General features: G+C 39.8%; 1 protein-coding gene across 1 annotated transcript in view; it reads left to right on the top strand.

Annotated features, from left to right (window-relative positions):
• The window catches only part of LOC136575465 (uncharacterized), a 383,051-nt gene that overhangs the window by 99,614 nt on the left and 258,142 nt on the right, over positions 1 to 25,295 (top strand). The window contains exons 10-16 of the mRNA XM_066575086.1: positions 1,874 to 2,052; positions 10,252 to 10,392; positions 11,261 to 11,422; positions 15,503 to 15,618; positions 21,905 to 21,936; positions 22,470 to 22,570; positions 22,681 to 22,840. Coding sequence (XP_066431183.1) covers positions 1,874 to 2,052; positions 10,252 to 10,392; positions 11,261 to 11,422; positions 15,503 to 15,618; positions 21,905 to 21,936; positions 22,470 to 22,570; positions 22,681 to 22,840 — 891 coding nt within the window. The remainder of the gene's footprint in view (positions 1 to 1,873; positions 2,053 to 10,251; positions 10,393 to 11,260; positions 11,423 to 15,502; positions 15,619 to 21,904; positions 21,937 to 22,469; positions 22,571 to 22,680; positions 22,841 to 25,295) is intronic.

Consider the following 25,295-nt stretch of genomic DNA (forward strand, 5'->3'; position numbering starts at 1 on the left):
TGCGTTTGAGGTAGAGGTTTTTAACCATTGAATTTGCACGGTGGATTTTGCTATGTGACCATACCTTTAAAAGTAATATATGCCCCAAATAATCTATGAGTGAAGGAGATTTTAGGGTTTCACATAGCATTTTTGTCAAACATGTCACTACAGTTTCTGATATAGTTTTTTGAACCACGGGCAGAAGTGGATCCAGTAGGAAGAAGAAGTAGGAGCCCTTCCTTTATGTTTCCCCTTCTTTTTGAATCCACTACTGGCTTTAACTCTAAAAATGCTACAAAATTTGCAGTGGCATGTTTTGCAATGAATGCTTTGTGTGAAACCACCATAAATATGATTTGTAAGGATTTTTTTAAGAATTAATTTTAAGGGCCTTCTCTACAAGTTGCAAGTTTGATGCTCTTTTTAAAACAATCCTCCAGTTAGGAGCTCAAAATTGATATGTAAATGCACATTTACGCGGAGCGATGTTCGCTCAAACGACAGTTTGAGTGACAGCTTTGAGCGATCATTTAAACTATTAAGTAGCTACTCGGCTACTTAATAGCAATTTAGTGTGCAAATGAAGCCTTGACTGAGGGCTCTTATCTGCATTCAGATCCTCTGTTCTCCAGCGGGAAACAATGCGATTAGCACTACTCATGGAGAACTGCTGATAAGGCTGAACGATGATTTTTAGGTTGGCATGAATTTAACGATAAGCTAGCAGTGCATAAAAAATGCATGATGGCCACGCGTTTAGACACAATGACGATCTCTTAAATGATTGCTTTTTAGCGATTATTGAGCGATCATTGCGCCATGTAAATGGGCCTTAAGTCAGTTCCTATGGATGTTTATTTATATTAGCTGTTATTTTTTTCCTCAGACCTTACTTTGTGACTCATTTTTATGGTATCTCTATTAGAACAGAACTGTGATATATGACTAAAGTTTAATTACAGCGGCAACTTCATTTGCAACCTGAACCAATGTTTAGACAGGGGGTTGGTCCCAGACTACTTCAGAATAGGCACTGTAGCTAAAAAAAATTGTCATAGATCTATTTTAGTAGATCTAGCTACTTTACCTCATTTTGGGATCTTATTGGGTTTTTGTCTAAAAATAAAAGTACCGTATATTCCGGCGTATAAGGCAACCTTTTAACCCCCAAAAATCTGCTCTGCAGTCGGGGGTCGTCTTATACGCCGGGTATAGAAAAAAAAGTGTCAAAAAAGAAAAAAAGCAATACTCACCTCCCCCGGCATTCTGCCACGCTGCTGCAGGCTGTTGCTCCCTCCTCGTCCTCGACAGAGCATTGCTTTCTGGATGCGGGGCTTGAAATCCCCGCCTCCAGAAAGCTAATGCTGTGATTGGCTAACTCACGCGGCGTCAGCCAATCACAGCCATTCAATGACATCATTGAATGGCTGTGATTGGCTAACTCACGCGGCGTCAGTTAATGGTTGTGATTGGCTCACGCCGCGTGAGTTAGCCAATCACAGCATTAGCTTTCTGGAGGCGGGAATTTCAAGCCCCGCATCCAGAAAGCAATGCTCTGTCAGGGATGAGGAGGGAGCGACAGCCTGCAGCAGCGCCGCAGAATGCCGGGGGAGATGAGTACTGCTTTTTTTTTTTTTACACCGTATTCTCGGGGTATAAGGCGACAGTTGGGGGGTCGTCTTATACGCCCCATCGCCTTATACGCCAGAATATACGGTAATAATAAAATAATGAACAAATAATAGAATCATGAACACAATTTAATACTCCATTGTTTTTCTACTGTATCTAATGTTTCTTATTTTCCACATTTTCTATTGTTTGCATGTCTAATTGACAGTTTCCCCAGGGTTTATATCTAGATCGTGAATGAAATATTTTGCCTTTTCAGCTGAGCATCCATATGAATTATTCATGTATCTACATCTTCTGATTAAAAATATATTTCCTTCATGGCTGGAAATTTTTGCAATGGCTGAACGAGTCATGGCTACCCTGCAAACAGAGGATATGGAGCTATTCAATCATCTTCAGCGTAGTTTTCCAAGGAATGTGACTTTCAACCCAAAAGTATGAACTTTCTAACTTATTTTTGAGGCTACTATTCATAAATCATTCAGTGCAACCTATTTTACTCACCAGTTCTGTTAACTAACTGAACATTTCATTCAACTTTCAGTATACAAGCTGATTTAAAGCTAGCCTTAGATGTTACATAAATGGCACGTTAAATGAATAATCTCTAGTATTTTTATTGTTTGTCTATTTACCATTCACTTTCTTATATTAAATGTCCAATCTTTTAAAATGTCAACCATAATCTGAAATGAATAGGTGAACACTGGGCAGATTTGCTTAACTAAATACTCCAGCATTCTATTTCAATTTATTAAAAACAAACTGATGTACATGTCATATGCCACATTTATTATGCATTTTTAAGTTTTTTGCCTCTATCGACTAAGGGTATGACTTGACGGAAAAGGGACGTGACTTAAAATGCTACATGTGTCAAGATTGCAGAAAACCATTTTTGATTAAAAAAAATATTGGCATAATCTAAGCCAAATAATAGGTGGTGTGAAGTTAGTCAAAAGTGTCTAAAGATACATCAAATTTATCATACCGCATGATCTACTATGATATATGTGGCGCATTTTCAGGCTGTCTAGTCTAAGTTTACACTGTCTGAATGTTAGACAGGATTAGTAAACCTGCCCCATTGATTTTATTTTTCTTCCTACTGTATATAGTGTTTTTCTGCTTATGTATGTTATAAACATTTATAGTGGTATTTGCCAGTAGTGCACTCAAACTTTTAAATAGCGACTCTGAAGAAATTTATGTTTTGTAAGGCCTAAAGGGATTGTACCAAAATGTCATGTTCACTTTGGGGGAAGAAGCGGCCCCCTCAGGTACAGGTAGAGGGATATTGGGCCTCCGTTCTTGAGATCAAAGGGAGACCCCACTGATCAGCAAGTTATCCCTTATCCTGTGGATAGGGGGTAACTTGAAATTTTGGTACAACTCCTCTAACTAAGGATTGACACGGGCGTATGCTATAGACACATTCAACATTTTAAAAATGATTTTTCAATATGTTTGAGATTACCTTGAATCAGAAATGTTGCAAGTTTTGAGCTGCTATCTTCATTCCTTCATTAATTTTCACACCCACAGATATGTAAATTGGGACCTGCTCCTAGTTTCAGAACTTTCTCATGTTGGTGTGTTCCTCCAAGTAATACATGCTGAATGTGAGGCCTTTTATTCCAGAATGCTGCTGCCTTCATTAGCTCTGATCTATTAGCAGAGCTTTCATAGAATCATATAATGGTAGAGTTAGAAGGGACCTCAAGGGTCCCTGCTCAGAGCAGGATTCACTTACTTTCTTTCCTGCAATGCATTGCCCTTCTATGGCCTCTGAGGGATCTCTTCTCCCTTGTGCTGACAGACAGTGCTGCTGAGGAATATGTGATTTTCCCCTTCCCCTGCAGACTTTGCCAGGAGTGCTTTTCTTTCTACACGCATAATACACAGCCTGTGCAATCTTCCTTCCCTGAAGACTTGGATGCTTCCCCTGCCTCTTCATATTCCGATCTGCCCCGCTCAACCTCCTTCCCCATCCCTATTACTAATTTTAACAATAAGAAAAGAGAGGTAGAACAAAGAGAACTAACACAGCAAGGTAAAGTCTGCTGTCTGAACTATTTGAGACATAGCAGTATGTAAGAGGGTTGGGAAAGGATATTTGCTGTCAGTACATTTAACCTCCTATCACTATTTTTTAACAGAGAATAGTTGACTGTTAACACATTTGCCACTGTTGTGTGTTGCACTGCTAAATATATTGCACTGTTGATGATGTCCTTGCTGCCATAAGATTAACTTTATTCACAAGTTGTTGGTGGAGAAATTTATTATTGTATACTAATAAATGTAACACAGTATACTGATAAATGTGTAAATTTAAGGTGTTCGGTGAGCATCCTGGCTAGGTATTTGGTTGCACATACAGAAGCATTAAGATCGCGCCACACAGTCTTGTGACTAGGTGCATGTTATATGATGAGTTTGCTTACAGCACCTTGTGGCAATAGTTAGAGTGCAATGGGAAGGATAGCAGGTGCCACTAAGGTGCACCACCCCAGGACTGAGTTGTGCTGGAAAAGTGCTGCTACAAAAAGACCTTTGAGACTGTAGGATAGTTAGGAACACTGTAGTTTGGAGGAGTGGCCCTTGAGATTGCGATTTATGAGAAACAAAGTCCGATTGAGAGCCTTGCCCAGAAGGGATCAAGTAAGTGGCTGTAGACCACTAACCAGAAAGTCTTTGGGTGATATACAAAAGATGCCCTGTAAGTGTGATCTGAGCTGTGCTGAGAAGCCTGTTTGTCATTCTGACAATATCTTTGGGGCTGGGCCACACTGAAAGAGAGTGTGTTCTGAGAGTTGTGTAATACGGTCTGCAGGTGTACAATGAGCTGCATCGAAGACAAGAGGCAAAAGTGAGTCTTGCTAAGTGGAGAATCACCTGGCCTAAAACACGTAAGGACTAACCCACCTACAACTATAGCTAGCTATGTAAACGTGCTACACTAACTGTACAGCAGAATGATATAGTCGACCATGCTGTTTTATCTGCTACAAAAACAACAGAAACTAATGGCAACCTGATGAAACAGAAATCAAAGGTTGCACATTTGTTCTTCATTTGACTAATAAAAGTCAATGGTTCCATGCAGCGTTCTGAATGGAACAGAAGGGGTGAGTGTAGTGATAAATGCTATGTGAATCCAGCCTACCATGTCTCATTCACTAAAAGATTCCTTGCTCAGAGGAAAAAAAGAGATGAGTGACTTGGCATGCTGGATATTTTGCTGTTGAGGATCAGCAGAGTTTGTTGAAAGCCTTGTAAGCTTTCTAAATGTTTACTTTGTCTTATGCTAATATGGAGGCATCATACACTGATCAGACACAACATTAAAACTACTCACAAGTGAAGTGAATAACATTATCTTTTTACAATGGCACCTATCATTTGGTGGGATATACCGTGTTTCCCTGATAATAAGCCCTAGCTAAACTACATGAAAAAAATCCCAGCAATATTCACCTAGGCAGCGGCATCTGAGTCCCTCGTGCTGGTCTCTGGCGCTGCTGCAGGCTGCTGTGTCCTCAGGATTGACATATCACTCTCTTTCTTGTGAGGGGGCTTTGAATTCCCCCGCTCCAGAAAGTGTGATTGGATCACAAGCGCCGTGGCTCAGCCAATATCAGAGTCGGCGCTCGATCATTCACAGCCATTCAGTGAATGACATCACTGAATGGCTGTGATTGGTTCACAGCAGCCTGCCACAGCTTTGGGAGCCAGCGCGAGGGTCCCAGGCAAAGACCCCCCCACACCTGAGTATAAGCTTGCCCCTTCCCCTTGAAAATGCAACACTGTGCCTTTTTGGGGGCAAAAATTAATATAAGACAGTGTCGTGTTTTCGGGAAACACAGTTTTAGGCAGCAAGTGAACAGTCAGTTCTGACAGTTAATGTGATTGAATACTGTTGAGTTTTCCATAGTAAATCTGCACCATTATTCCTCATTGCTTTTAATTGTTGTCATCTCATACCAACATCCAAACCCACTTGACTGGAGAATTTAGGGACAATTTGATTGGTGCACATGGACCAAAAAACGTAACAATAGGCACAACATTATGGTGTGTCACTGACTATGAAAGCTCTTAAAGTCTTTCATAGGGTTCAAAGCATGAGTGTTTATCACGTAATTATTTTTTGTTAACTCAAGTTATAATTTTTCTTTTCTTTAAATACTACGTTTCCCTGAAAAAAAAGACCTACTCTGAAAATAAGCCCTAATATAATTTTTCAGAGTTTGGGTACAAGATTTCAATCTTTATCAATAATTTAAACTTGGCTTGAAGCTTAATGTCCAATTTAGTTTTTTCTAGACAGATCCTGCCGATTGCCGCAAAAACGTTTGTTAACATTGAACCAAAAGTTCCTAGATGGGACATATGTATCACAGATGTTGATTTTAACCTGTTAACCTTTGTTTTCTCAGATAGAAGTAGAATTAGATGATATCTCACAGCATAAGTCCAGCAAAGCAGCACAATTGCATGTTTATGGCCGACTTTGTCGAATCTCGATATCCCTTTATATCAGTGATATCCTACTTGTTGGCCCTTTATCTTTGCAAAACTACAACTCCAGCAGCAGGCATTCATCACATACTGGGAGCTTTGTAAAAACTGTAGAGCCAAATGTTGAAGACCACTGAACTCAATGAACGAATTTGCTATATGACTGTGTGATCTTAACGTTATAACAATTTAATTTTTTTCTGTTTTCATTACCATTATTAAACTTATAATATCACACGAGAGAATGGTAAATGAAACCTTGAAGAATCTTGACTGCAATACTAGTTAATGCTGCTCCATTTTAATCATGAGTTCTCCTAAGTACAAGGTATTTCAGAGCATACATTTTCTATTAGTATCAAGAGACCTTTTGCCTCACGCAACATTTGTTGCTTTTTTTTGTTCAGAGAGAAATGTGATGCTCTGTTAAGCAAACTATCTCATTTGTGAGATTTGGAAACTGGCTGATTTCATCGTCAGACGAAATTCTCACAAATCGCATTCCTAGTATTTTCTGGGTAATTAATCGTGAGCAGTTTCTCCTCTGCTGAAAACTGACATATGTTGTCAGTACAGTAATTACAACAGCTGATTCCGGATTCTGTCAATGAGATAAAATCGCACGAGTGTTTAAAAAAGCAGATGGTAACATTCCAGCATTGGAGCTTTTTTGATGTAAAGCATCATTTGGTTCTAACCCTCGCTCTGATAGTTACCTCATCAATGGAGAACTGCCAGTAAATCTATTTTCAGAACCAATGTTGTGGAAATCCACTGAAAACTATTTATATGTGTATGACAAATATATTTCTTCTATTGGTTATTATACATCTCTATGTCAGCAAGGTTCAGGGCCATTTGTATTTACAACAACCATCACATGAGCAAATGAAAGACATGTATCATGCTGCTGAAATAGGCAGAGTCCTCTAACAATGATGACACAGAACCGTAGTAACATGTTAAATAATACAATGTATTCAGATGATCAGAGATGTGGGCAACTTTCCAACAATTTTATCATATTCAAAGCTGTTCTGTTTCAGTCTTTAACCCCTTCCTGCTGTAGCCAGTTTTGGTCTTTCTAACACAGCCCCATTTTTCTAATCTGACTTGTCACTTTTTGTTGCAGTAACTTTTGGGATGCTTTTACTTATCCAGTAATTCTGAGATAGTTTTTTTCGTAATATATATGCGATATGTGGACATAAAGATAAACTTTGCTGTGGTCATTAGCTGTAAAGAACGTGTAGGAGAAGAGACATAAAGGCTAAAAAACTCAGTCCATCCTCACTGACAGATCTCTTATTGAGATTAAGACTGCAGTGTCTATAGACAGTGATATGTAGAAGCTGCAGAAGAGAAACAGGGCAACATTTTTAAGTAAATCCCATTGCAAAAATGTTTGTCAGTCCAAAATACATGCAATTAGGTGAAAAATTGCCGCCCAAATGTGTCCATAGCCTTTAAGTGATTTTTGAGTGACAGAAGCCAACAAAAGTCTGCATATTTACATTTTCTTTTCTAGTGTTCAGTGTTACTGAAAATACATGCCCAATATAAATCAATCTTTGTTTACATCTACATTATTGGCACTATTCAGAGCCACAGTATCAGATTCTGTGAAATTTAGAGCTATTTTTGGTCAAATTGGACACCACAACATATCCCTATTGTAGGTCAGTGGATCAGTCAGGTGTGGGTGTTATCCATCATATAGATATCGGATTACGGAGCAATTTTTTCACTTTCTTCAAACAGAAACTAAGACACAGAAATGAGCAGAAATCACAGCAAAAGGCCTTACTGACTGATAGAGCAGCACATGGGCAGGTACAATCCACTTCCCAGCAGCATGCAGAACAGGCACAATCCTATATGGCAGAGATAGCACCGGTGCAGAATATAGTGAAACTACAGCCACAAATAATACCTGAACAATGGCAAGTGTATGATGGGAGCTGTAGTTTCAAACTAGAACTACAGAAGCAGAAAATGTAAAGATATGGAGTGACTCACAAGTGACATCCTCTGATCTTAGTCATTCCTTTTCTTCTCCATCTGGTCCAGGCCTTCATGACTTCTTCCTGCTAATTCTTGCTTGCTGCAGTTTTTGCCACCTAGACATCTTTGGCTCCACTGAAAATAAGAGCACCACACACCGTGCGTGAATATTAGTGCTACTCACTGTTCCTCAGAAATCATTAATAATCCACACTATGCCCTTGAAGTAATATATTGCAACCAGCAGATTAAATAAAAACCTCCCATGTGCCACCTTTAATGTATTGTAAAATGCACTGTACCCTCAGAAATAAATTAAAATAAATTGTGCACCTGAAATAAATTATGATACACACTAGATCCCTGGATATTAATTATATAATGCACCTTACATCTGAAATTAACTACAAAACACAACGTGCCCTTTAAAATTAATTATAATACAAACTGTGCCTCCTGAAATTAACTATAGTATGCACCACACCCCCTGTAAATTGTGCCCCCCTTCTCCCAAGTAAGGTTTACCTCCCCACACTGTTGCATTAGGATGTTAATATGCCACCCTGGTACTGCAGTTCCTCATATGTCCCCTTTCAGATGGCCCGAGTGACTTGTGATCTGTCTTTCCTTCCACATGTCTGTCACCTACATGAACTTATGGCACCAGTGGAGACTGTGGGAATAGCACGCAGGGAGATGGAGCTGCCAAGGCACACTGCTCGGAATGGGAATGCAGGTCACACTGATTACGTCATCTACTTGTGCAACGATGAATTCATCATTGCATAGCGGGATTGTATTCCTTATCTTTACAGAAGGGCAAACATTCCATCTGCTGTCTGGTCCTAAACATCTTCTGGCAGGCCATCTACACATACCCTCCTTGCGCCCCAGCCCAGTCTGCCCAAGGAGCACCTCAATGCAGCAATTGAGGAATAGAGAAGCAAATTAATGCAGAGCGGGCAGCTCCTAGTGCTCGGGCACTGCATGTAATTAGGTTTGTATTTCCCTCATTGGCACCAGCCCCAAGACTGATCAGCCCACCAAGTTTTTTCCTAGTGAAATCAATGACCAATTTGCCCCTACCCTGAACTGTAAATTTACTGCCCTTAGTCCTGGGCTTTTATCCCACCTAATAGCAGAAATACTGTGCGGGATTAAAGCCTCTGCTCCTACAATCAAGCAGGAGCAGATCGGGTCCTCAGCTGTTAGTCACAGCTGAGAACCTGGAAGAGAAGGGAGAACCTGGAAGAGAAGGGAGAAGTGGTTTTTAACCGTTTCTGCCTCCTCCTTTCTGGGGTACATAGCGCTCTATGTACTAAAAAGTGAAAGTGGAAGTATAACTTCCACAATGCGAGCCGGCAATCATGTGGCAGCTGGGTCCCCCTGATACAGCAGAGCTGCAGGGTCCTAGCAGACCCTGATCAGTTTCCCCCCTGTAACTGGGGTTTCTAGGAATGCCCCAGCTACAGTGGAAAAATGTGTAATAAAAAAAAGACCATGGGAATGTTCCCCAGAGGTCTTTTATGACGTCATGGGGGACATAGATGGTAAAAAAAATTGTTACAAGAATAAGTAAGAAAAAATTACAGAATAAAATAAAAATATATACATTAAAAACAAAATGACCCAAAGCCAACACAAACCCAAACCGTTGCATATGCGCCCTGTAATCGAAAACCATACATATATCTCAAAATGGCGGAAACAAAATGAGAAACCCATTCCCATACTTTATTTTAGCATAAATATACAAATTGTTTTGAAAAACAACTATAAATGTTTAAAAAATCATTTTTTTAGGTTTTTTACCCACAATACAACAAAAAAATTGGAAAAAAAGTCAGTGAAAAATAAATAAAAAAATAGCCCTATATGTATTGGGAAAAAACGCATCAAAAACAGGCATCATCACTGCACTCATGAACTATGCACAACTAATTAAATAAACTGCAATCTTAACATATTTAATTTTGTTATATTTGATGATAAAGGGTGAACATTCAGTTATCAATTTTTTTTAATACAAACATCTTTGCCATGCCTATTATCAAAATGATACATTCAAAACAAGAGTAATTTGCAATGTTCTCCATCTATCTGCAGGATTTCTTAGTGGAATTGATAGCTAGAGAGAGAGAAGAAGCTCTGAAACTTTATGCAAACGACAGGCCTGAAAGACTGTCTAACTTCCACGAGGAACACCTGACAAGTCCAGTCATCTTCTTCAGAAAATGGATGGGTGAGGTAAGAATGATTGGGGGCATTCATGAAATCTAGTAAAAAGGAAAACAATGAGGGTCATGTATCAAGTGCCAATCCTGTAATACATGAACATTCTTCGGAACGTTCATAATGAGATAATGTATGTGTTACAATGTAGTAATTGCCTAAGCATAACCAGTTAGAAAAGAAAAGGAAACTGTCACCTCTGTCAGTCAGTAATTGATGGAAAATTATATAGCTGCCGAGTCTTTCCTTTTTTAAAGAAACCATATTACCAAAACTTGTTTTTGTTAATTAAAACCAGTCAGAAAAACGTATTCCATTTAACTTTTTATTTTCTGATGTTTTTGTCTACACATGACTGTGGAGGCTGCCATCTTTCTAAGAAAGTTTAAAAATATTCTTAAAAAATATGTTTAACAAAGAAATGTGAATGAAATAATAGGCCATTTTTTGATGACACACTCCCTTTAACTTCCATTAGAAAAAACAAACAAAAATATAAAATCTCGTTGCTGTTTATGAGCAGCACAGCTACTTTATGATTTTATGTTTGTTTGTTTTTTAATTGCATTATGTTTATAAACTGTTTACATGCAATTGGATTTACCTCCAGTATCTTCTTCTGCTTTATATGTAGTCATTGGAAAGAGAAAGCTAAAGAAAATATGGGAAGCAGTGCTGCCAATGAGAATATTAGTTATTCATAATATAAATGTAGTTAATGTTTAACCTGTAGATTGCAACTGAACCATTTAATTAGCACTGCTTATGGTTATTAGCATTATAGAATTATTATGCATTATTGCTAAAGTCATCATAATTTTGTAGAGGTAAGCAGTATTAGGTGCACTAATTGTTTTATTCATAATTTTTTTGTTTCTAACAGGGATTTGTAAATTCATTAGATTTGCCTGCAGTTTTGCTAATATGGGATCAACTATTCATGCAAAACTGGAATCGCAATGTATTGGAAGGTTTCTGTATTGTATTGCTTATCTTACTGAAAGAATCTATCATGGCTGCCAATGATTATCTTGCTATCAGACAGGTAATGTCTTGTCACTAGATGCATGTCTACAGTGTGCAGTTATTTAAATAGGCTTATAGGTTTAAAGAGATTATTTGGTTTCCAGTCTCTCAAATGAAGAAAACTTTGTAATATCCTTTATTTGGAATTTCAGTCCCCGAACTGAGATCCAGGGGATCGTTGCTATATGAACATCCAGCCTTTGTTAACACATGGTCATTCATATGTATGACTCAATAGATTAGCAATATACATTGATTCCTTGTACTTAAATCGTCCATAGAGTCAGTTGTATGAATGAACTTGTGTAAAAACACAGTTTTTATTCATACAGTGGCTCCCCTCTTCAGCCTGAATTTCTAAATAGATATATTACAAAGTTGTAGCAATTTTACTTCAGTTCAGTTGATTGAACACTAAAATGTGAACCTAGATAACCAGTGGCATACATAAGCCAGGGCTTAGGTGGGCTCACACGGCCATAAATAAAATCCGGTTGCGGAGGTCCGCAGCAGATTCCAGCTGTGAGCCTGGCCATGACCCTGTGTACGGCCGCGAAATTGTATTGCGCATGCTCGTGTACTCACACAGGTGGTCATGCGCTGTAAACCTCTTTTATGTTTATAGTTCTTGCATCGTCAGTTAGTGATGCCACGGAAACCCACCTCCCATATGCAATCCGCGTAAATCTGCGACCATAGAGATCTATGTTGTGGACTCCACGGTAAATAGAACATGCAGTGTTCTGTTTTCTGTGAATGGATTGTACAATTTCTGACCCATCATGTGAGTGGAATTGTGTATTTCCATTAATTTGATTGAACCTCATATTACTGCGTATCCAACGCTCATAATAACAAAGTAACATAGTATGTCCATCTAGTTCAGCCTGTTTCAACCCCCTTGTTGATCCAGAGGAAGGCAAAAAAAAAACAAGAGGCAGAAGCCAATTAGTCCATTCAGGGGAAAAATTCCTTCCCGACTCCATAATGGCAATCAGAATAATCCCTGGATCAACCTTTGATAGTTCATGGAATCCGCAATTCCTATTTGGTCGAGTGAGACTGGCTTAACTCCAGTTTTGTTATTGTAAACATCCATAACGAGACACAGAACCCTATCACTGGCTATAGGAGGTCAGTGCTGTGGCCAATGATTAGCTGCAGCGACCACAGGTCCTGGTCATCAGCAATGAGGAAGAACAGAATGATTGTGAATCAATTTTAAGTGGTAGGAAAACGCCTTTAAAAGTTTTAGAAACAATGCTACAATTCTATTCAAATATAACCTTTTTAAACAGGGCCTTTAAAATCCTAATGAATGTTACCAACATTCTGCTGCATGTCCAGTCTATGAATCTAGAAAATTCTTCATACAAAATAGAAATGTGGTTCCCTGTCTCTTATAAGCTGATATTTCTTTCACTCTCCAGCCACCAACCCATGTTTATTTAGGAATTACCTTTTATCAAGTATCAGTCTGGTCCAAACCACAACTCTACCACATGGGTGGAGAGCTTTCTATTGCTCTCCAGTTTGTAGAATTCTATAGTTAAATTAATGGTCTTATAGTCAACATATAGTTCTAGTAAGCAAATGTCCTATTAAAATTGAACACCGGTCAACTTAACTCTTGACAAGACTTATAGAGCTTTACTTACCCTCAAAGTTTCATCTTACCTGAACTGGTTAATTCTGGAGATCCTCTGACCTTAACCAGGCCGCCCGTGTTACTGCAGGAAGAAGACGTCCGCACTTCAGGACGGACGTCTCTCTGCAGCGTTAGGAGAAAGAACATGTGACCGGCTTTACTGCTTTCTTCAGCGCTGTGGGGAGGCGTCCGTCTCGAAGTACAGCCGTCTTCTTCCTGCAGTAAGGGCTCAGTCACACGGGTGCATCGGTGCCCGTGTGACTAAGCCCTGAGAAAGCATAACAATACAGAGGAGTTCTGGTCATGCCATTTGGAGTTAACATGGAAAAGGACAACCAACATGATTAAGATAATAGGTAGTTTACAGTACCAGGAAAGAATATTCAACTTGGGGTTATTCAGTTTAAAACATGGGTTAATGAAGACCAATCATATAACAGTACCTATCACTTTCATTTGAAAACTCAATAGAATTTCTACTATCTGGGATTTATTAATCCCTTAATAACGCAGCCCTTACATGCCGTGATCAATGCTGATTGCAGCATGCAAAGCGTTCACAGAGGATGTACGCTCCTTCTGAGATGTCATTGGTTCACCACAATGTCATTCTGGAGGGCTGATAGGTTGCCATGGCAAAAATACGCAATGACATATGATCGAAAGCAATAATGATAATGCAATCCAGTGTATTATTATAGCGATCATACAATCACAGGTTTAAGTCCCCGACAGGCAATAAAAAATGAATTAAAAAAGAAAATGAGTAGAAAAATAGTAGTAAAAATCCTGTTTTGCACACTTTATTCTCCTTAAAAAAACAACAAAAGATGCACATTTGGTATTGCCACATCTGTAATGACCAGTACACTAAAATTGAACACACTATGGCGACAGAAAATAATTTAAAAAAATAAAAGTAGTATAGTAAAACAAAACTATAGAAGTTTTGTATCATAGTAATCATACTGACCCATAGAATAAAGTTATCATGTAATTTTTTTGTAGTTTGTGCGCCGTAGAAACAAGACACACTGAATGGTGGCTGAATTTCTTTTTTTTATTTTACTCCATTTTTATGGTACATTAAATAGTACCATTAAAAATTACAACTTGTCCCGCAAAAACACAAGTCCTCATACAGCGACGTCTATGGTTAAATAAAGGAGTTACAATTTTTTAAAAGGGGAGAGGAAAAACCGAAAAGGGAAAAAAAAGGGTCATGTCCTTAAGGGGTTACTGGAACCCTCTGTTATACAATGTTATAATAGTAAAGGCTCAGCCAGACGAGCATTGTTTTTAGGTGCGCAAAAAGGGCACTTCTGAAAGTTAGAATGTAGAGAATGTAGTATGCAGGACTTTCCATGAATATTCAGTAAATTAATATATCTGTATGCATGGGAAGAGTGAAACCTAACATTCAGAAAGCCCTTTTACCCAGGTCAATGATTGGTTGAACAAGTCTTCATAAGAACATTTGTACTTGATCATTGCTCAGTGTAAACACAACATGCATATTCAGCTGATCACATCTTTTATGTGGGCAAGAAAGTCATTGCTTGACCACAGCATATCTCCCCATGTAAACAGACAATATGCTGTTAATGATATGTAAACTGCATGGGGATTAATTAACATATTAATAATCGCTCCTTCCCATACTCAAGATGATTGCTCCATTTAACTAAACATGCACCGATCAACGTGCTATTATGGTCAACTGCACTAGACAGTAAATTTGACCATATAAAATGAACCTTGGTTTGTTATTTATGGAGTGTTTAGGTTGCATCCTTTAAATAGTTGTCTAGCCATTTTAATGTTTACTGAGAATGCTTAAAAAAGCAGTGTTCACTTCATTGATCCCCCACTACTTCTATTCCATGACTTCCCTGTTCCCCCTCCAGTATCTACTTCCAGGTCCCTCTGAACACGGACATTTGACCAATCAGCCAATCAATAGCTGTTTCAGTTCACTGCTATGGCTTGTTTGGCTGTTGTGATGTCTCCCATGCACAGAAAATAGGACATTCTGCTCCCCATCCCTATATTGCACACTCTCAGATGCAGCAGAAACAGCATGAAAAACATTACACAGCAGTACTAAACACATAGCTGTGAATCCAGCACTGGGTTGAGATGCAAAACTTCCCAGAGCCTTCAGCAGTGTATCTGCATGTTTCTCTGGCTTCTTTTCACCGCAGGAGGCAGAAAGGAAAAGAAAAGAGAGGTCTTAAAGAAATCTGCATCTCTTATTGTAGTCGTCCTTTTGCTACAAATTAAATGTTTCAGCTTCAAAGGGGTAAGAAACTACAAATATTACAATGGAAAAAGTTTAGTGGACATCCAGGAAGTACATTGAACATGAAATGTTAATCTAGTGGGTTTTTTATGTACGATATTAATATATGTTTTCCACTAAAAGTCTTGTACTTCTTACTTCTTGTGCAGATATTTTTAAGTGGTGGATATCACTTACTTACAGCTGATATACAGAAAGCTTGGATCCACCTACAACAAGGAGGATTAATTTCTGATATCCCTGGTATGAATCGCGTAACACAAAGGTACTGTAATACAAAATTCATCCAAAGTAACAATATATATATTTATATATACTAGCTTATATACCCAGCTTTGACCAAGTTATTTTGGTATAGGGGTTTACCTGTTGTTCGCACTGAAAATTTTATGAAGTCGTGGTTACTTCAGAGAAATTGAGGAATAAAATATGCATACACATAGAGGAGCACTAGATTCTTTTCAGACTGCATGTACCGATGTCCCTCTGCAGAATGTCACCCATCCCACTTTCCTCACTTTTTACCCTTAAAGGCAACACCCCTTTTAATTTAAATTTACCCCAGACTAAAGGTTGCAGCCCCTTCTTAGCCCTAAAGGCATACTCCATCCCTGCCTTCCGTAGATGTATATGCTTTACAGCCTTTTAGTAAAGTGAGCCCTTGAGAAGCATTGCTCTTAAATAAAACTGTTTTCAACTTAAGTCGATGTTTCAGGGCTGCGACGGTCCCTCAAATAAAGTTGCATTCCTCAGATAAGGGCACTGACCGCTCCATGACCCCGGGCGCTGCTCAGTGAGCCAGCGCGCAGCTGATGCCGGTCACTTCCTGCTTCTCCTGCAGCAGCGCTCGCCTACTCCATCCCCCTCCCCTCTCCACAGTGCACAGTGCCGGATGAACGTTGCTGTGTCTGCCTGCCTCCTGACACAGTACAGCCTGCTGAATTGCCAAAGTGGCGGCTGAACGCTGCCTGACTCCTGAATCCCCACTGTACTGCAAAATGTAAGTCCTGTACAGATGAGTACAGTACAGTAACGAAACGTTTGCAAATAAATACTGCAGTCCTATGTCAAAGAACAGATAACACAGTGATACATACTGCTAATGATGTCCCTGCAGTCCTATGTCAAAGCACAGATAACACAGTGATATATATTTCTATAATGATGTCCCTGCGTCCTGTGTCAAACCACAGATAACACAGTGATACGTACTGCTATAATGATGTCCTTGCAATGTTAATTTATTCTTTACAGTTGTGTTTTATATTCATTCAGTATTTTTATTGTTTTTGGTATTAAAGACCAGATTTATTCTCTATTAAATGAGGTTTGGTGTGTTTTTTGGAACGTCTAGAACCAATTAATTGGATTTACATTAATTCCTTTAGAAATAATGTCCTCAACTAACATTGATTTCTACTAAAGTCCATTGCTTCCGGACGGATTAATGACGTTAGTTGAGGTTCTACTGTATATGCATACAGAGGTGACTTAGATTCTCCTCAGTATATACACAGAGGTGAGGTAGATTCTCCTCAGTATACAAATAATTTCCCTAGGCTTTATGGTTTGAGAAAAGAACTGTCTCATGTATTGTGGATTTTCACACAGTTTTTCATGCATAGAATTGAATATTGATGTTGCAACCCCTTTACTTTTCCTATTTAGGACATAAAGAATTGTCATGGCAGATTTCATGTTTGTGCTGCATAGATGTGTGTTATTAAATACATTACATAAGGGGTCAATCACTTTGGCGCTTAGAATTGAATAATCAAGTTGTGACCCACCTTACTTTTTTTAGTTTTGACCTAAAGTATGCTTGTGCCAAATTTCATGTTTGTACGACACCGGGAAATTAGAGAATTGGATTAGGTACATAACATAGGGGCTCACATTCTTTTGCACTTAGAATTAAATAATCAAGTAGTGACCCCTTTACTTTTCCTATTTAGCACCTAAAGAATGGTCGTGCCAAATTTCAAGTTTGTACGGTACAGATGTGTGTTAGTAGTTACATTACATAAGGGATCTGTTACGGTACTAGTAGTGTGCACAGGAACGCACGTCGCGGGACTTACAATACTAGTAATGAGCACAGGTAGGCACGGCACGGGTATGTTACAATACTGATAGTGTGCACAGGTACGCACAGCGCGGGACTCCCTGACTCTCACCCACGCCAATGTCCCTTCCAGGCCGCCAACACTGACCCTACACTGCCTAGTGGCAAATGACAGGAAGGAACCGCCGTACCTATGCAGAAAACAACTTACTGGTACCAACAGGCTAGGCTGAAAGGATGGACCAATATGACAGGAAAAACTGGTAAACCCGCAGCAGCTACTATCAGCAGTAGAGGAACAACCAGAACAACCTGGGAACAGGTCAAAGAACCAGAGCCAGAACTGAGCAGGTCTGAACAGCAGGACTGCTCAGGGATTACTGGAGAATAATCGGCCCCTCCCAGGCAGCATGAGCTGGATCTTATAGGGAGGCGGGAGAAGCTTGTTGGCTGCCAGACAAGTCAATCACCAGCTACACCTCTCAGACACTAGCAGGATAATTAACCTAGACTAGGAGGCACAGGAGCTGTTAACTCTGGCAAGTCTGGATAGAACCTAGAGACACTAGGTGTGCTGGCAATTATTTAACCAAGTGCTGACAGACATAACACTATCCCTCTTCAAAAAAAAGGGTCCCCTGGACCTTTTGGGCAAATATAAATATATACGACAACTCCTCCAATGGATGAAACGTCTTACAGGACTTATGCATACGGGTCTGAAATAGCGCATAACTGTCACAATAAGGAGCAAAAACATACATAAGACACATTGAACAGAACTATTGCGCCTTGCACAATTGGCCTCAGTCACAAAAGTCTGTAATGAACAAGTGTATGAAAAAATGTTTTTTATCATAACATTTCCCAGAACCGGGATGAGGGCTAATAGTCCCTAACAGGGGTATTCGCAGGAATATACCTCGTTAGACAGTGGGTTCCCCACCCAGAAATCTCATTAGAAACCCAATTGACAATCCGGTTATGAATCTTAAACCAGGGTAATCCAAGGATTATATCAGGTAATTTCTCATAAATTGTCTGTAAAAGTTGGCAAACCCAAGAAAGCGCTGAAGAGCCTTCAAATTATCTGGTTTAGCCCATTGTGCGATTGCCGCCACCTTGTCTGACTCCATACACAGATCAGTTGGAGTAACAATATACCCAAGGAATGACACGCGTTTGACCCCAAATGAGCACTTCTCCAATTTAACATACAATTGGTACTCCCGTAGCCACTCTAACACTAAATTGAGATGTCTGACATGCGTTTCCCAATCCGACGAGTACACCAAAATGTCATCTAAATAGACAACCATAAAAGCCCCTAGATAATCGTGGAAGACCGCATTCATAAACCCCTGAAAAACCGCAGGGGCGTTGCATAACCCGAAGGGCATAACCAGACACTCGAAGTGCCCCAACGGTGTGTTGAACGCGGTCTTCCACTCGTTACCAGACTTAATACGTATAAGATTATAAACTCTCCGAAGGTCAAGCTTAGAGAACCAACGTGCTCCCACCACATGATTTAACAGATTAGGGATCAGAGGGAGCGAGAACTGATTTTTTATGGTGATCTTGCTTAAAGCCTGATAGTCAACACAAGGCCGCAAAGACTGATCTTTCTTTTCAACAAAAAATAGGCCTGCTCCAGCTGGTGACTTTGATGCTCCTTGGCTAAGGATTTAAGAGCCTCATGCTCCCGACCCGACAGATTAAATATGGCCCCCTTAGGGATGGGACTATCCGGGACCAGATCAATCCTACAATCCTATTTGCGGTGTGGGGGTAATACCTCAGAAAGCTTCTCAGAGAACACATCTTGAAAATCCCGTAAATAGTCCGGAATACTAATAGTATCGGTGGAGCACAATGTAACAGGCACTAGATGATCCTGACAGGACCCTCCCCACCGAACTAGCTCCAGAGTAGTCCAATCGAACTGAGGATTGCGCGTCCTTAGCCACGGCAATCTGAGAACAATATCCACGGACATCTTCTCTATGACCAGAAATGAAATAACCTCTGAATGTAATGCGCCCACCATGAACCGAAGTTCTGGTGTCCTCCAACGCACTACCCCTGAGGACAGAGGGGTTGCATCGATACTGGTAAAGTGGATCGGCAACCCTAACGCGGTAAAACTTGATAACAGTGGTATTACGAACTGCAAATGGATAAGGTTTGCGGCCGACCTAGAATCAATAAATGCCTGTCCCACCCTGTGAAAAGCCTTGTAAGACACACTACAAGGCACCAGTAATTTAGGGAGTACCTGACCTCCTAGATGACCCTCCCGACAGTCACCTAGGAGCTGAAGTTTTCCTGCTGCTTCCGTATCCGCCTTTCCTGGCAGGACGCAATGCAATGACCAGCCTTGCCGCAGTAGAAACAGAGTTGGCTTGAAACCCGGAACAGCCTCCGTTCTTCAGGACTTAACCGGTCCACTTCCATACCATCAGCTCGAGGGGTTGACAATGGGGTACAGGCTGTAGAAGTCACCAGAGACTTAGCACCACGTTCTTGACGGTACTCTAGCTTAGCTTCCCTTCTAGACCGGAGTCTACGATCAGCTCTGACTGCCAATTCCATAGCCTGATTCAAAGTAGAGGGTGACGGATGGGACAGCAATAGATGTTTTACTGCGTCAGACAGGCCTACCAAAAACTAATCTTTGAGCGCAAAGTCGTTCCATGCAGATTCACCTGTATACTGCCTGAAACTAGACCAATATTCTTCTGCCGACAGGCGCCCCTGGCGCAGGGCCAACAGCTTACTGACTGCATAACCTGCATGATCGGGTTCATCAAAAATATTCCCAAGCTTTTACACAGCCCTATCTCTCTCTACAACCGCCGGAAGCACTGTGAGGCGATTTCAGAGAGAGACTATACTATAAACAGCGTGATCTCTTCTGCCGCCTTGTGATTGGTCAGTGAAGCACACCTCACTACACTACACTACAGAGTACACCTCACTACACTATACTACACTACAGAGCACACTCACTAAACTACACTACAGAGCACACCTCACTACACTACACTACAGAGTACACCTTACTACACTATACTACACAACAGAACACACCTCGCTACACTACAGAGCACACTCACTACACTACACTACAGAGCACACCTCACTACACTACACTACAGAGTACACCTCACTACACTATACTACACTACAGAGCACACTCACTAAACTACACTACAGAGCACACCTCACTACACTACACTACAGAGTACACCTTACTACACTATACTACACAACAGAACACACCTCGCTACACTACAGAGCACACTCACTACACTACACTACAGAGCACACCTCACTACACTACACTACAGAGTACACCTCACTACACTATACTACACTACAGAGCACACTCACTAAACTACACTACAGAGCACACTCACTAAACTACACTACAGAGCACACTTCACTACACTACACTACTGAGTACACCTCACTACACTATACTACACTACAGAACACACCTCACTACACTACACTACAGAGCACACTCACTACACTATACTACACTACAGAGCACACCTCACTACACTACACTACAGAGTACACCTCACTACACTATACTACACTACAGAGCACACTCACTAAACTACACTACAGAGCACACTCACTAAACTACACTACAGAGCACACTTCACTACACTACACTACTGAGTACACCTCACTACACTATACTACACTACAGAACACACCTCACTACACTACACTACAGAGCACACTCACTACACTACACTACACTATAGAGCACACTCACTACACTAGACTACTGATCACACCTCACTACACTACAGATCACTTTTATATTCTTTTTTTTTTTACACAGCCCTATCTCTCTCTACAACCGCTGGAAGCACTGTGAGGCGATTGCAGAGAGAGACTATACTATAAACAGTGTGATCTCTTCTACCGCCTTGTGATTGGTCAGTGAAGTACCCCGCTGCCAGGACATAAACTTTCGTCCTGGAGCGGGAATGGGTTAATGGGTCTGAGTTCTGTCTAAGTTTATTTAGTTACAAAATCATGTAAAAATCATATGAAAATTTTGGCCGCGTGAATGTGCCCTATCATCAGAATTCTGACAGGGTTGGCATTCTTATGATAATTTTAAGTCAGTTGCAGTTTTTTCCCCCATAGAGAAACAGTACGGTTCTCTGACAGTCGCAGAAACCTAAGATCACTTTGTAGAGTTTAGTTTTCACTAAATGTTGCTACACAAAGAAAAAACTGAAATATATTGAAAACAGCAACTCATCCTCTTGGATTTTTTATGTTATATATGGTTTGACATCTTTGGTTCTACTTTTTTACTATTTTACATTTATTGTTCTCTAAAAATTAAACTTAATTACATTTGTATTTCCACTAGGAATACTGCTTATTGCACTGCGCCTTGCAACAGGAAAAAATAAATTATTAAAATAAACTAATTAGTACTTTTTATGTGCAGGCAAGTCCGTGAACTGTCTCCAAGGCTCCAAGGTATGTAATGTCTCTTACAAATAATGAAGCACAATGTTCTTCTATTCTCAGTGACATAAATTATAGACTAAAACCCTCATATGTGATACTTTACCCTGATACATAGATGCCCAGACTTTATTATGTTATGTATTGTAGAAATGACTACCCTAAATTAATTAGTATTTTCTTGCTGTCACCATTTCTAAGTTTCAAACTCAAAAACGTTTTTTCATCAAACTTAACGTAAGAGTTTCGGTTGTCTCCTACATGTTTTATTTCTTATGTTCTGTATTCAGGTAACATTAAAATACTGTCTAAATAAAAGATAATGCTATGTGAAGAAAAAAAGGTTATTTTAGATACAAAAAAACTGAATTGTGCAAAAATATTTAAAATTATGCATTTTAAAATTGACCCAGAAGATCATATACATTTAAAGGGGTTTTCTAGAACATTTCTAAGAAAAAATTCTAAGGCCTTAACATGGTGTGAAATGATGTAATATCTGTGTGTATGTGTTTGTAATTATGTTTTTTGTTTTCCTTGTATAGACATGCTGGTTACTGAGAATTTTAGAAAAATATTGCCCTTTGGTGTCAAAGATATTGTGCTGAAAATCTTATCAAAGGACATTTCTTATACAACTTCAAATGTAAGTCGTTAGCATTAATTAAGGATTGTACAACCAATTTTGTATTTGACTTGGGTTGATAATGTATATATTTGCTGATGTGTTTTTATATAATCCTACTCTTTCATTAGCCCTTTGATCCAACTGACTTAAAGCTGACATTGTCTGTGTATTCTGGTTCCATGAAGCTACATTCCAAAACAAGTTCTTTGAGACCAACTCTATTGGAACAGGTCAATAAAAATGAGGCCATCAACACAGATACCAGTTCGTTTCTACTAAAGTTTAATGGTAAGCAGTCTGTATTAGAAAAATGGGGTTAATATATATGTTTCGTACAAATCACAAGATATAAGTGGTTATATAAATACAATTAAAAGGTTAATATTTGAAACATTCAGTTTCAAAGTAAATTCAAAAGTAATTATTTATTACTTGTGTAACAGAAAGCGCCATATTTAACAAAGACCATGTATGAAATAAAAGGGGTTTTCCAGGCATAAATGCTATTGATGACCTATTAACAGGATAGGTCATCAATAGTTGATCGGCCGGGGTCCGCTGCTCGAGACCCCGACTGATCAGCTGTGCAGGCGTATGCTGTCAGCGCCGCAATAACAGAGGTCAGAGAGGAATCCTCCGCGCCACCCTTCGTATAGTGGCCGGCGCTTGTAAGTGCAGGCACGGCTCCTATTGAAATCAATGGTTTGGAACTTTTTGGATTTTTTTCCGGTGAAAAATACCATGAGAATTAATTGGATGTACAAAACTTTAACAGAGTTAGTTTCTGTTAAAGAGAAATATACCAGATTTACAAAAGTTGTTTTTTTTCAGTTGATGACTAGAGATGAGCGAACGTACTCGGATAGGCACTACTCGTCCGAGTAATGTGCCTTATCCGAGTACCGCTGTGCTCGTGCTCAAAGATTCGGGACGCGCTGCGGAGCGGGGAGCTGCAGGGGAGAGCGGGGAGGAACGGAGGGGAGATCTTTCTCTCCTTCTCTCCCGGCCGCTCTGCCCCGCTCCCCGCTGCGACTCACCTGTCAGCAGCGGAGCGCCCCGAATCTTTCAGCACGAACACAGCGGTACTCGGATAAGGCACATTACTCGGACGAGTAGTGCCTATCCGAGTACGTTCGCTCATCTCTATTGATGACCTATGTATGTTAGATAGCATATCAGCTAGTCTCCTGCTTCTTCCCCTTACCTTTGTTAGACTTTTATTGGCCCAAAAGATAAAAAGAGATGTCCAGAACCATCTGTAAAAAAAAAAATAGCTGCGCTTACCAATGTATGTATATTTATTTGATACTAGAAGATATACCCTGCGTTGCATGATGATTTTATGACCAGCAGTCCTGGAATATACAAAGTGAGCCATAACATTGTTATGGAAGTCATCCAAAATAAAAAGTTGTTGTTCATAGCAACCAATCACAGGGCAGCTTTCATTTTACCTCAGAAGTATAAGAAACAAATGCTGAATTGTAATTAGTTGCTGTTGGCAATGTAAATTACAGGGGGAGTCTGTGAGTTTTCGATTTTTAATTTCACCAGTATTCGTCACCTGGTGCTGAAGAACGCTCCTGCAAAATTTTAGTTAGCCCAGGTACCCAATACAGAATGCGTGCAATACAAAAAGGGACATTTTATGTAAGAAAAGAGGATATCAGAAAGGGCGCATAAATATGTGGTAGCACACCTGTGCTGATTAATGCTGTGTGACTGTATTAGCCATATATTATACCGCTGAGTTAACATGAAAGCTGTACTATGATTGGATGCTATTTTTTATACCGCTGAGGTAACATGAAAGCTGTGCTGTGATTGGTTGCTATTTCTTATACTGCTGAGGTAACATGAAAGCTGTGCTGGAATTTGATTGCTATATATTATACTGCTGAGGTTAAATAAAAGCTGTGCTGTGATTGGTTGCTATATAATATACCACTGACGTAGCATGAAAGCTGCGCTGTGATTGGTTGTTGTATATTATACTGCTGAGGTAACATGAAAGCTGTGCTGTGATTGGTTGCTATATATTATACTGCTGAGGTAACATGAAAGCTGTGCTGTGATTGGTTGCTATATATTTTACTGCTAAGGTAACATGAAAGCTGTCCTGTGATTGGTTGCTGTAAGCAACAGCTTTTAATCCTCAGTGCTGAGATAAAATGAAAGCTGCTTATATTTAAAAAACAAAATCTGTTTGTTTGTGTCGTATACAAATCTGGAAGTCTGGTACACTGCTGTATCTAATCTACTATGGGCAGCATGTAATCTGATCTCTCACTGAAGCTGAAGGACCATCTCTCCTCTGGATATGGATTCTATCAGTGAGAGAACAATATAAAAAACAGGAAGGGGTAGGAAAGAAGCCTGATAAATGCAGGTCCGATCTGCTGCCTGGCGTTATCTGTTATTACTCAGTCACACAGGCACAGTGCTGCCCCAGAGGAGGAGCGAAGTGAATATTCTTCCATTTAGAAGACGCAGACTGGCCCCTTCTATGTTGCTTAGGTAGGCTACACTTCCCTTAACAGATGGGGGTGCCATAGTCCAACTCAGCATTGCACTGTGGAAGCCAGTAGGGTAAATATGTATAATAGTGTCTGTAAAAGTGTGCCTATGTATTTACAGTATGTGAAATGTATGTAAGTATATAAATGTTCAACTGTGTGTGTTAATGTATGTGTGTGTGTGTTTATGTGTATAAAACTGTGTTTTTTTGTGTTTATCTGTGTAA

Source organism: Eleutherodactylus coqui, chromosome 1 (genome assembly GCF_035609145.1).
Source record: "Eleutherodactylus coqui strain aEleCoq1 chromosome 1, aEleCoq1.hap1, whole genome shotgun sequence".
Lineage (NCBI taxonomy): Eukaryota > Metazoa > Chordata > Amphibia > Anura > Eleutherodactylidae > Eleutherodactylus > Eleutherodactylus coqui.